At 39.5% G+C, this 14145-nt stretch overlaps 1 protein-coding gene across 6 annotated transcripts in view; it reads right to left on the reverse strand.

The window, feature by feature from the left end:
* epha3 (eph receptor A3) overlaps positions 1-14145 on the reverse strand; it is a 123627-nt gene that overhangs the window by 23150 nt on the left and 86332 nt on the right. For 4 of the 6 annotated variants that reach the window (XM_015361726.2, XM_015361725.2, XM_069197335.1 and 1 more), the window contains exons 8-11: positions 7985-8087; positions 7099-7163; positions 5749-5874; positions 2416-2607 (exon numbers count right to left, since the gene is read on the reverse strand). In XM_015361726.2, coding sequence (XP_015217212.1) covers positions 2416-2607; positions 5749-5874; positions 7099-7163; positions 7985-8087 — 486 coding nt within the window. The remainder of the gene's footprint in view (positions 1-2415; positions 2608-5748; positions 5875-7098; positions 7164-7984; positions 8088-14145) is intronic. The other 2 variants (XM_015361728.2, XM_015361727.2) reach the window with 1 other exon arrangement.

The following is a 14145-nucleotide window of genomic DNA, read 5'->3' on the forward strand; positions in this document are numbered from 1 at the left end:
AGGCTGGGCTAATAAATCACCCTGCATCAACGGCTCTGTGAGACACACGCCGGGCAGAACTAACACAGCCCTCCCATATGCGAGGTCCTGAAGCCTGTCTGCTTCCAATCAGACATATGTTCCACAAACAACACAGGCCTGCACACTGCCTCCCCCCGGCTTCCCATCCCCACACCCCAAAACAACAGGAACAATCTGCAGTCGGTTACAATTACAGCACACATTATTTATGGCTAAAACTTTAATAGGAAGGGCGATGCTAGATTTATTAGACAAACATAATCCCTGTTTTATGAATCTTTCGAGACATAAAAGGAAAGCTTCTCATCCCTCCTTACGTGGCATCTGGGCAGACATGTACGCAAGATCTGTCACTGTATAATGACAACACAAAACTGTGACAATGTTTCTGTGACACAACTGCGCGTGTGGAAAATGACTCCTCAGAAATTCCAACCATTATCATCTCGCTAAGCATTCCATTAGTACATGTTGTTTCATTGTACGTTCTCAATGTTTAAGCAACATTGAAAGGTAGCGTTCTGAAGAAAGGTCCACTGTGTAAAAGGTAGTCTTACACACTAGACTGAATCCTGACTGGAGTCTTTGTGCAGCTCTGACTGACTGTGTTCCAGGATGTGAGTGGATGTCAGGTCTAAGAGGTGGAGTTTAGAGCTGAGTTAGAGTCCCCTTTGAGTTAAAATGGTCTTACATTTTTCTACAGGATTTGATTCCAGTATTTTTCCATAGGAGTATTAATCATTCCAAAGGGAGCCCAGGACAATTCCTGATGGGAACCCTACATTAGGAATATTTTAAATAGGAACAATGATGCAGACTTGTTTATGTCCAATAGCAGTGCATAAAGTAAGTTTTATTCCTACCTATCAAGCTTTCAGAACTTTACTGTGTCTATCAAAACATTTGATCTGTAGAAACCTTGTGCAGTTCCACCACATTAAACAAAAGCATCACGTTAAGCAATTTTATATGAGTTTTTATTACTTGCAGGATTCATGTATTAATCGGCTGGAGGAGGATGAAAAGAAACTTTAAACTTATTTTTTCTGTCAGAGGAGATCTGTGTTGGCAATGTGATTTCAACAAAACAGGCAAGGCTGCAGTTAATCTGAAGATTCTTACATATAATAACGATTTTATTGTCATTCTTTACTGCAACTGGTTCTCATTCCTTTGAAAAAATACATCTTTAGAGAACTGATTTTTTTAGAAACTCCACCTTTGGGGTGAGCCACCGATCAGGACACCATGGACAAAGTCTTTGATCACCAAACAAGACCAATCGAAGCACTGGAGATTTATGGTGTCATATAAAACCCTTTTTCTTGGAAAGTGGCCCACATTAACTGGGAAAGCGTCTTATAAAAGGCTGATAAAACAGTGGCTGTTCTCCGAAAGGTATTCGTCAACATTATGAAGTCTATCCATTCATAATTACAAACAGCCTATCATAAATCATTCCTTCCATAGTACCTTAAATTCAAATTTAATAAAGCCATGGAACTGTAATGATGAACACAAAATCACTACTGTTAAAAAATTCAAGAGGCTAACCACATACGTTCCAAAAGTAAATTGGCACCAATTGAGCACAGTTAGAACCTTTTGCTTAGAGGCAAGAAAACAGATCAGGGTTACCATATTACTCTTTTTTTCATATTGGTTTTTCTAATAATATTTATAGTTGTGTCTGTAATTTGTAGCAAGCTAATGTACTCCAGCTGAACTTGGACTGTTAGGTTAGTCCAAACCACTTACAGTGTTTGCAAAATACTGAGCAAAGCAAAAGTATTTTGTATCAGCTGATTAGAATGTTAGAACACAGAAAGGCTTGCAAATAAGAGGGGGACATTCTGGCTATTTTAGTCATGTTGTAGTTTGGTAGTGAAGTAGTCTTTTTCAGTTGTTTCATAGGGTATTAACCTGGCTGGCTGAGAACTTTCTTCTCAACCTCATCTGCACTAGACTGGAAAGTTTTATCTGCCTTAAGCCTATTCCAGACACCGGCCACTCTTTGAGTAAAGAAGTTCTTCTTGTTGTTTGTTCTCATGAATTCTTCTTGTGAGACCCGAAATAGTTCACTACTGAGTGTGAAACAGTGCCATTGGTTGACTCTATCTATACCCCTTAGGATTTTGAAACTCCTTGATGAACTTTCTTCTCAACCTCATCTGCACTAGACTGGAAAGTTTTATCTGCCTCAAGCTGTCAAGTATACGATGGTCCCCTGAGACCAGTAATCATTTTGATAATAAATGAGTGACTTAAGCAGAATATTTAAGATTCCTCCACATGGTGCTGTCTCTTTTACTCCCAGAGGGGTGAGTCTGTGTGTGTGCTCTGCTCAGTCTCTGGTACTCTCTTCAGTCTGCAACGACGTACAATTTCACCTACACTTACTGCGAGTGACTACGCCCTCCAGGCGGATGATGTTGGGGTGATCAAACTGTCCCATGATGCTCGCTTCACTTAAGAAGTCCCGTCTCTGCTTTTCAGTATAGCCCGCCTTCAGTGTCTTAATGGCCACACAGATCTCCTTTTTAGAGGGCAGCTTCAGGCGTCCACTGCACACCTCACCAAACTCACCTGCACAGGACAGAAAAGGTCAACTCATTAGAACTGGTCTTTATCCTAAATCCTAAAATACACTTTAAAAAGGGAAAAACCCAAAAGGAACCAATGGATGTTTTTAATGCAGCTATCTATTAGAAAAAAAACTGGAAGCACGTTTTCAGGATATAACCCATTGTTCTCTCTCTTCCACACATTTTCTTTACACTTTATTATCTGTTGCATCTGTCTTTGTGAATTGAAAATGCTAAACTTTTTAAGATTTGCCCTCACAGCCCAAGATTTTAAAACACAAGAAAATACCTTTAACCTTAAAAGTGCAATGATTTACAATACAACAATTTTGTCAGATTTAATTTAAAGTTTATTGTTTAAATGTATTATCAGTTGAAAAAAGTGATCAAATGCATTTCCTGGCTAAAATCCAACAAAACTAAATAAATATCTGTTGCTTCTGGATATTGTGTCTAGCTCAATATCCAGAAGCAGCTTCCCCCCTGGGTTATCACTGATCAACCATTGGAAGGGAGAATTCAGAGAAGCATGTCAAACCTTCATGTCTTTGGGAGGAAAAAAAGAATCATGCATAACAGAGATACCCTTGACATGAAGGGAAACCAAGCACAGAATCAAACCCTTGACCCTTGAATTGCAAGGCAAAATCAATGGAATAGCCGATATACACAAATGGTTTTACTGGCTCCTGTAAAAAATAAAACACACTAAACTTCGTGCACTCCTTAAAAAGGCATTACTTAAGTAACCTTTACAATCTACTGTAGAACATGTTAGGTAATAGAGTCTCCCAAACCATTTTTTTTTCCAAGCTACAAAGATAGATGGGACCCACAAACCTTTCTACAGGACCATTCCTAGAATGGCAGTTCATATAAGCATCTTCTCCTCAATACCATGGCTGCAGGCACAGTAATGCCAGAAGCGTTCTTCTAATAAATGGGCTCTACAGTAAACTCCCTCATTCAGCACTGCAACGTAGCCTGAAAAGCACACCAGGGGACTTCACATCGCTCCTTTGGCGTGGCTAATTCCTTGATCTCAATCCCATTCAGGTCCTTTGGAACGGGAAGCTCTGTCTCCCTGGCACTTTGTTATGAAACTGAAATTCTAAACAGGGCCTCTAGAATTAGCGAAGAAAAACAAAGCCAGCTACACAATCATTCTAAACGTTGTCATTTGAGCCTTTTTTCCAAAGGCTTCGCAGTTAAAAGAAAAACTCAAATTAATAAAAAATAGATTTTGTCAATGAAGGGATTTTGCATATGAATAACCTCATTAGGTAGTGAATTCTCAGGGTGCTCCAGTGCCCTACCACCTTCCAAAAAGAGAAGCTGGTTGGGTTACTTGTGTCTTGAAATTATCCCTGGTTTGTGCCCAATCCCTGCGATGGACTAGTGTCTCATTCTGGGAACAGTTCTGGCTTGTGCCATATGCTTCCCAGGATGGGATCCTAAGTTCTTCAACACTTCCCATGAATGAGCGACATTTTTTATAATGGAATGGAAAGTGATGGAAAGACACAATGGAATCATTGATTGGGATATAAGTATACATATTCCAAAGAAATTAATTAATGGAGTGATTAACAGAATATTTTGCACCAAATTCTATAAAGGTAAGCAATCTAGTTTTAGCTTTAGCTACAATTTCTAAGTATAAATATCAAAATGTGCATGCAGAAGGCCACATCATTTGTTTTTTACATTTTTTTCCAAAAACAGAAAGGGTTATTCTTGGCAACAAACCACTGACAACAGCGCTTTTGACATAAGATCTTAAGAATCTTCAAGAGTGCTGGGTATAAATTAAAAAAAACAACCTGTGATTCATTATTTTCAGATTTCAGAAATGAATAATACAAGTTATTATGGCAATTAGTGTTCCGGGACCTTGATTATAGGAAAGCTGATTTAAAAAACAGTCAACGAGTGTCTACTTTAAATCTCTGTGGTATTCCTGACTGCAGATGTACACTTGCCATAGAAGTGAAGGCTCAAGAGTAAGTCTACTTCAAAGGACATCATTGAGAGGTCAAGGGCTTCAGTGGTATAGATGGTGACAGAGCATTGGATAGATAGAGCACGAATGATTTCAGGCCAAAAATATTCAATCCAGGATTACACATAGGTAATTTCATGTGTAATTATTTCCCATTTAGGATGTTGAGCAAAGAGGCTAAATATTAAGTTGATATCTGGAAAAACTTAGGAGGAATGATTACAAGCTGTCTAAATAGTGTCTCTCCTCTACTTGGCAAAGAGACAAGTGACATTGACCTTCAACTGAATCAAACTCTTTATCTGAGATAATGTGGTTCTAAATCAATCAGAGATCCAGTCAGGAAACAACATGGACTGTAATTATAACTCTTGCGGAACGTTGTGATACATCATAGCAATAAAGCTTCTGAAGGACCAACTGCAGCACGAATAATGACACATCTATATTACAAAGGAAATGCTCAGGGCACTGCAGTCTTTAGTAAGGATTTTGCAGTTTTCATGTGCAGAGAGATCTTAAAGACATGGGGCTACGTACATACCCAGTCAATTAGCAATTTTAAACAGGATGCTTTTACCAACAAATCCATGCAATTTGGATTGAAATAATATCCTAATAATGATAATAATATCATCTGCTATGTTTTCTTCCATATTCTCAGACTGGCAAGTTTTGTCTTGATTTAATGTGTTCCTCACTCGGGCCTCGACAGGAGACAACATGGACTCTGAGGTGCACAACTTAACAACCTATCTGCTTCTGTACTGTACTTCCATTAACTGCGGATCTGCACTGCCAGACATCCGAAGCACAAACACACACACAGCAAATTCTCTTTATCAATTGCTTTTTCAATCGCTAGCTACTACTGGACATAAATTAATAAAACATCCATCCAGGTAAATAGGAAAAGAGCGGCAGATATAACATACGGTATTTGTAAATTAAACATTCAAGGGAATTCTCATCAAGGTTAATTGAAAGATGCCAACTTGGAATTTGTACTACTAGTGCCATTATTTGGAAGCTACTGTAGTTCTCCACAGAAAAGCAGTTCTCACAAACGTTCTAATGACCTTCCTAAAAGAATCCTAAAAGAAGAAAACAAACAGAATCAAACAGCTTTAATCCTCCTACCTGCTCCAACCACCTTGTCAATAGATATGCAAGCAGCATCCAGTTCCTTGGCAAATTCATGGACAGCTTGGTTGGGATCCTCGTAAGTATGTGGATCCACATATGTCCTGATACCTGGGAGTTTTACTGCAAGATACAATGTACTATAATAAACAGATCACATTCCACATCTGCTTTAACACTGTGGCACCATGAATTCCCTGAAGCTTGTTTGCAGTCATTTGTTAATGTGCCACAGTCGAAGCAACCTGTGTTTCAAATATATGGCTTGATGAATAAATAATGTATAAATTACTTTTTGTGGTCAGGGTAAGCTTTTTTCTTTTTGCTGTTCAGCCAACACTTGCAATAAAATGATTAAAAGAGAAATTGAGAAAAAATAGTTAATGCATTGCAAAAATGCAATTTCCTATACAACTAAAGAACAAGTTCCATAGCTCACATTCTACATTGGACATGCTAGCTGGGGTCAATGAGTGTGAACAGACAGAATCAGCCACAGTATTTTACTGTCTAGACGTTTTAAAATAATCAATAATTCAAGAACGGTTTCTGCAAGAAAACCCTGTAGCACTTTACAGGACGAGAAAGTGAACAGAGATATTTATTCGATAACATTTGTACTTGTATACGAAAATATTTAGTATTACAGATACTTTTAAACTAACAAAATAACAAATATGAGTGTGCATAGGATGGACATGTATTCCCAATACATGTAATCATCTTCATAGCACATGAGCATTGTATCTTGGCGTTGTGAAACATAGCTAATTCCATCGAATCAAAACTGTTGCAGAAAATGACAAAATCCTTTATACAATCCAAGGTGGAGATTTATGTTTGCAACCCCACACTTGAGCTGTGCAGAGCTAAGAATGCACAATCTTTCTCATCAAGTCATTTTTGTTAGTGTACAAAGATACAGTATGGTCAGAAAATTCCCAAGTATGCCGAAGTTCTCTGCACTAAGATCAGCGAGAGCATGCTGTCACCGACAGCGTGCAATTTCACGGGATGCAGCTGATGGGATTGAGGTCACCTCACCTCTCCCTGCAGTCTTTCTCACATTATATAAATGAGGCTGGTGGAGAAACCTGATCTGCTTCTCTTCTAATCAATCATTTTAATAGAATTATTCCGCACAAACCCTGAACTATTATCTTGTAATCTCGCATAAGCCATTTTAACCACATGCAGGATTTCAGGAGAGGGTTGCCCCAGCAGAGGGACATCACAAACTGGTCAGCCTTGTGCAGCCGGGGCTGTTACAGATCTACAGGGACATCATGACAGATTAACTGACCGCTGTACAGATGGCACCCTGATACCGGGACGGTAGAAACTTACGGTGGCCGTTTCCAAAGTGCAGCCTCTTTTCGTCGGCATGCTTCGACTTGCTATACCCACAGAATCTGCACGAGAAGAAGAGAAAGCAACACTCAAAAAGACTGCTAGATGTGCTCTGTTCGGTTCTTTCTTTCAGCAAAGCTCAAGCAGCTGTTCAAAGCATTTTATATGATCAAATATACCAAACTGATACTGATATACTGGTGTGCCGGATATAGTGGAATTTCAGAGGATAGAGAACATAGTGATTATTAAATGACTCCTTCCAGTAATTCACAGCAGACGCTCTCGTCTTGGAGAACAGCTGTGTCTGTACTCACTCAATACCATTTACTAACCTCAGCAAACTCCCACCAATAGGATTAAGAAATAAGTATATTGTATGTGATCATATAATATTAAGGACAGTCTAAGCAATGGCTGCCCAGGTCTTGTGTTTCAAACTAAACACTTCACTGACTACCTCAAAAAAGTTGTATTCTATGGAGTAAAGTGTGTTTAAATAAAGCAAAGGAAGATGTAGTATATACACTAGTACTTTGGTTTCAATATAATATTCTCATAGAATGTATCTCAGAACAGTAAATACTTGCTGCCAAGATAAGCAGTTTACTTTACATGCTGATCCACTCTCAAAGTGCCCATTTCATGAAGTCAAACACAAAGAAAAAAAATCTCCTGCCAAGTCAGCATGAGTTATAAATAGGCATCCGTTTGCAAGGGAGCATAATCTATACATGCATCTTCATGTATTTGATGAGTGCCTGATTACACATCCCAGGATGCCAAGATATTTCAGCGAGATGGCTCCATGGGTGATGTATTAAACCTCCTTCACTCTGCTCGGGGTTCGGAGAAACTGAGGAAGTGAGAGAGTGTTGCAGACCTGCCAATCAAGACGTACACCACCACAGTCACCAGAATGATGGCCACGGCCGCAGAGATGGCAATGATCACCACCTGGCTGTTCTCACTGGAGATGGAGAAGGCTGCAGGGACAGGAGAGGCAGAGGCCAGTGTCAACCCAGTACCAGAAAACGCATCACAACAGACTGTGTTGAGCCTGCTGTGATCCCACATCAATCCCACATCAACTCTAGCTCAGCTAGTGTCATGGCCAGCCTGATACAAGTTTCAAGCTAACACTAGCTTGAACAAAACTTAAAGAGATACAATTTGTGAGACAGAACACGGAGCACAAAAAGGAGCACACCCAAGCCACACCAGCACCTGGCAGCTTGGCCTTCTGCATCACTCTGAGCCCTGATTCAGCTGCTTGTGGAGCCAGCAGATGTTTATATCACAGATGCATTGCTGTTGTGGGAAAACAGAACACTTTGGCTGTATGGGGGAGTTTATTTTAATATGCTTAGACTCTGTACGCTGGCTCCAGAAAGATGATGGGTTATGCACATGGAAATCATAAATTCTAAGAGCAATATTCATTTTTAAGCCCCAGAAATTGTAGAATAATTCAGTTTTGAATAATAGCTGACACACGGCCAAGAAACCACTCCTGCTGTTCAAGTAACACTTAACAGTAAGCCACTGTTAACTCCAATTTTGAGTACATGTTTAAGTCTGGCAATTAATGCAATATGTACTGTAGCTCAAAATGTATGAAACTCGGTGAGAAGAAAACAAAACACTAACAATTGACTGCTGTATATGGACTCTGTGTTCTAGTGGAATTACAATGTTCTGTATGGCTGACTGCCAACAGTATACCAGTCACAATGACAAGAGACAGCACAGTAAAAAATATCTGGCTGGACGACATCCTTGAAGATATGCTATAAATTATGGCTCCCTATGTATACGGTATAATAGCACTGCTGCATTCCCTATGGCTTGTTCTTCATGGGATTACTAACATTTCTGCCTTTGCGAATGATTAGCCCTATATTGTACAGTTAGGTGATAATCTCCATTGCTCTGGATAGGGATTTAAGCGCCTAAGCCTTTGGAATATAGGACCACACAGAAAATTCACAGTGGACAAAGATGCAAGATGAAAAAGAAGTTTAGATTTTTTGCCTATTCAGAAAACGAAAGATCACATGAATCAACAGACTCAAGGAAAGTACATTACATTTTTTATTTTTTATTTATTTTTCAGTTTTTTCTTCTTGTAGCAAAATAATTTACATTTTGACTCTAAATTGTCCCTGTATTCTTGCGTATGGACTGATGCCCTTTTAAAGTGTGTACTCCAGGCTCCAGATTCCTGCAAACCCAACTAGGAATGAAAAGCTTTCTGATGATGGGTAGATGAAATATATTTAATCCTTTCCCAGAAAAAGAACACAGGTAACCCTGCAGGGAGGAAAATCCTTTATAATGAGGAAGACCCAGCATGAAATGGGTTTTATGCCAATTCAACACAGTGCAGCAGTATGGCTGGCTGGAAATAGAGGAGAAAATAGAGATTAAGGAGCAGAGAAAGCAATAAGACAGGGATGACTGAGGTAGTTATCTGTGGAGCATGCGTGTTTTCATTATGTTTGTTTGAGTTTTTCCCTGGTGAACTTCATGACATCCTACAAAGCAATAGTTCACTTATTAAACAAAACTTGACAGACTCAAGGTGTGTGTCCAGGGGATCTCTTCAAAAGGCAGGGTGAATGCTAATGCATGGACAGGGCCAATGTATTTTACAGCACTGTTCTTAACTTGGTGGTCCTCCACAGATTGCAAGACAAAGGTTAACAAAGGCTGGCCAATGATTGACTGTGGTTTTAAGCATACAGTACCTTTGAAACAGGCGCTTAGGAAAGAGAAATTATTTCACAACTCGAGTCAAGCACATTGCCAGGAAACTGCTCCCCTGACAGCTCTCCAGTCCCCCCACAGTCCTGATCAGAACCCACCCTATTGTTGGCTCCAAGGTTTTCCTCCAGACAGAGTAAAAAACTGTGTAGCTGTATTGAATAAGGCTCGGTGTGGAACAATAGCCACAATAGATCAGAACCTGATTAACTACTGGCTAAAGGCTCTAAAGTATGTTGAATTTAAAAAAATTTACTGCAAATGAGAATATACCTTTTATAGATAGTATTTCCACACAGGCACCCTGTTGTGGGGGCTAGGGGTGCAGAAGATGGCCTCAACTGAACACAAGGAATAAAGAGAAATGGGCATCCTAGGCTTAGAGGTGGAAGAAAATTCCTATCCCAGTTTAAATACGAAAACCTACAAAACCTATTAAAAAAATAATCTGGAAAATAAAATCACACCAAAGGAAAATGAAGTCAATCAAGCATGAAAAAATCTGATCACGCCCCACATGCAAGTCATTTGTTAAAAGTGCCATTTTAAAACAGTATTTTTTCTTACAAAGGAATGCTGCTAATATAGTATCAATTCGAGTAAATTGCTTCTCATCAAAATGTATCTTGTAAAACTGTAAAAAGCAAATGTAGTTTGTAAAATTATAAACAATGTTATAGTCTCTGAATATCTAGGATGTAAAATCTAATGGTTCCCCTGTCCTTTTCAGCTGTCAAGGTAATCCCAGACTCTTGCTCTTGGTGTTTAGCCAAACAAATTATGGAAACTGCCTTCACCGCTGACTTTAGCCATTCCCCAAAATTATCGTAAAGATATACAGGCATTTAATATGCTAACCTAAATTTAATACCAGACTGCTGCAGTTTCTCCAAACAGAGATGTTAAACAACACCGACAGCACAAAAGAAAAGACCATTTAAAGAAGCAGCTGTCTTCATCTGTCTTCTGGGGAAATATGAGATAAGGGAAAAGCAAATATCCGTTCACGAGCAGATCCTCAGTTTAGACAACTTATTCACAGGAATCGCAGTTGTCTCCCTGCAGGAGTTACCCTGTGCTTTTCAGGGCTTCCACAGTAAAGCCCCTGTTCTGCTGAAATTACATCAATCACCAGGGACATGACATGTAAAGAGTTACAAGTAGCGTTTTCTGACCAGATCGAAAAAGGGCCATTAGCGAAGGTGGGACTTACTATCATGGCAGCCTGGAATAGGAGCAAAGCACTTTAGGGTTCGAGTCCGGGGTATGGTTTAGGCTGTGGTCAGGATTAGGGTTTTGTTACTAATATACAATTAAGCTACAGAAGAGACTGGTTATTTTTTTACATTTATGTTATTCTCTTAATACTTTATTAATTCCGTATTCCGTTTATAAAATGTTTTAAAATGTCACTAAAAGAGTCAGTAGCTTGAGCACAGCATTTTCTCAGGCCCCTTAGATGAGATGCAGGGGAGATGCTGATCTTATGGTTCCTGTCTGTCTTATCACCAGTACAGTATACTGTATAAGCATAAATGACATGCAGAATAGCAGTGAAAGATTAGCTGTTTGTTAAAGACAATCAGTCCCTGGCAAAACACAGACTCATTCTCTACAGCAAAAGGAAAAGCAAAAAGCCAAATTCTTGAAAACCAAAAATGCAAATTCTTTTCTAGTTTTGTTTTTTCATCATTCATCAGACCATTGAAAATGTAGTGGCTGCATGTGTGCACACCAGCGATCATACAGTATTTCTGATCAGGGTTAAACTGTGCTGAGGGATTTATTTAGTAGTACTGCGGAAGTGCAAGATCTGCCAAAACCCTTTGCATTTCTCACAGTGTGCTTTTTGCGCTTTACACTTTCTTTAGAAAGTCTGACCCCGATGAATGTAAAACAACCTTTCTTTTCATTCATGAATTTCTTTCTTTCTGGTGCAGACAGTCGGCCTACATTTTGTTGGCAACTGATTTGTGCTTGATGCCTGTGTGCACATGTAGCATGTTATGAGACTCGCATATTACGTTGTGTCAGTGACTACTGTTGTAATTGTTTGTTGAGTTGTGTTTGCAACTTTTGTTGGATTGGTATGTTGAGTTGTGTCGGTGATTTCTGGAACATTTACACAGGGTAAAAAAAAAACTAAAATAATAATAAACCAACAAAACACTAACTTTAGACAAAACTGGGTAACGTGTGTCTTACTTTAGCTCCTTAATCTGGGACTTCTTTAACATTGATATTATGATGACAGAACTGTATAACAGAGAATAAGCTAACAAGTAAAGTGACTTTGTGAATCATACATGTTTCACAGTTAATGAAGACCTGATTTGTTTTTTACATATCTACTTCCACCAGTCTTCCACCGTCTGTGAGGCTTTTCTGCAAGGCCACCAGTACCTTGTTTGTCATTACTGAAGCTCTGACCTCAGAACACTTCCGTCATCAGTTTAAACTCCTATCCAAAGATCCCAGATCCAGAGGATCCTTATAATAATAATAATAATAATAATAATAATAATAATAATAATAATAGCTGACACTTATATAACACTTTTCTGGACACTCCACTCAAAGCACGTTACAGGTAATGGGGACTCCCCTCCACCACCACCAATGTGCAGGTCCACCTGGATGATTCGACAGCAGCCATAGTGCGCCATTATGCTCACCACACACCAGCTATCAGTGGGGAATAGAACAGAGTGATGAAGCCAATTCATAGATTATTAGGAGGATGGGATTATTAGGAGCCCATGATTGGTAAAGGTCAATGGGAAATTTGGCCAGGATGCCAGGGCAACATTCCTACTCATTAAAAAAAAAATGGGATTTTTAAAGACCACTGAGAGTCAGGACCTCAGCTTTACATGTTATCTGAAGGACAGCACCTTTTTACCATATAGTGTCCCCGTCACCCCCTGCTGGCCCCACTGACACCTCTTCCAGCATCAACCTTAGTTTTTCCCAGGAGGTCTCCATCCAGGTACTGACCAGGTTCACACCTGCTTAGCTTCAGTGGGTTGCCAGTTGTGAGTTGCAGGTTGATATGGCTACTGGATAGATGGCTCCTTAGTTAGAGCTAATATTTGTAGCTCTTGCTGTGAATGGACACAGTGTGTGATGGTCCAGAATGATGTCCTATACCCTCTAGGTGTAGTGGGGCAGCAGAGGAAATGCCCAGGGACCAACCAGCATCATTTTATTGGAAGAAGGACATGCATAAGCTTCTGAAGTAGAGGCAGAAACTGTGGATGTTCAAGGGGACTGTGTTTTAAATACAACACTCTTTATTAACTTTGAAGCGTACTTGGTAGTTTACAAATTCACTGCACTCACTGATGCACCCTTGTATATAAATCCTGACATGTATTTAAGTGTGTGCCAGCTCAGTACAAATGCATATAGAGACTTTCATAATTCTGAAATTAATGATTCTGAATACACCCCTGTGCCTCAGACGGGAACAACTCAGAGCTATTTATCAGAGGTTCAGGAAATAATGAACTGCAGTGTACTGAAGGAGGCACATACTTCATCCAGTAGTGGGAGCTACTGAATGTCATTAAACTCGTCTGACCAAGCTGGGAGCGAGCCAAGCTGAGGTTGATATTATTCACAGACTCTGCTGAACTACAGAAAAGTGCTGGGAGATCAGCTGGAAAGAAGTTAACCAACGTGATTTGATTTTCCATATTTTTCAAAGGAGGTATTCTAATAAATCCCCACATAAGGTGATTCTTATTTCTTTCTGCCACTTCATATCTAAACAAGTAATGAAAACATTCTGCCGCACAGTGCAAAACCCTGCTGTGTTTTCTGAAAGTTCTGGCTACCTGATTATTTGTGTCCATTTCTGTTAGCAGGGCTGAATATTTTCCCACACATACACTTATAAGCAAAGGAGCTCAGTGTACTGAGTCAGAGACAGGAGTGATGTCACCCTCCTCTGAAATCCAGACAGGATAGAGTTCTGCGGCAGCACAGAATCTGGTCTTGGGGTGTGGAGGAGTTCTCCACTGTTTATGGAATGGTCTCATGTGTGCTCTGAGCCCAAGAGCAACCAGGTTCAAATTCCAGAAGGAGCAGGGAGAGCATACACAGGATATACAGTATACTGTAAGATATACTGTAGTATAGAGTGAGGAGCTGTGTCAGTTTCTGAAATGGAAAGGAACATGTAGGCGTTCATGACACTGAAAGGTTTTCTTAGGGCTTACAAATATAAATAATTTAGAAAGTACTGATATTAGTACAATTTAGGAAATGATAATC

The sequence above is a fragment of the Lepisosteus oculatus genome, chromosome 13, assembly GCF_040954835.1.
Source record: "Lepisosteus oculatus isolate fLepOcu1 chromosome 13, fLepOcu1.hap2, whole genome shotgun sequence".
Taxonomy (NCBI): domain Eukaryota; kingdom Metazoa; phylum Chordata; class Actinopteri; order Semionotiformes; family Lepisosteidae; genus Lepisosteus; species Lepisosteus oculatus.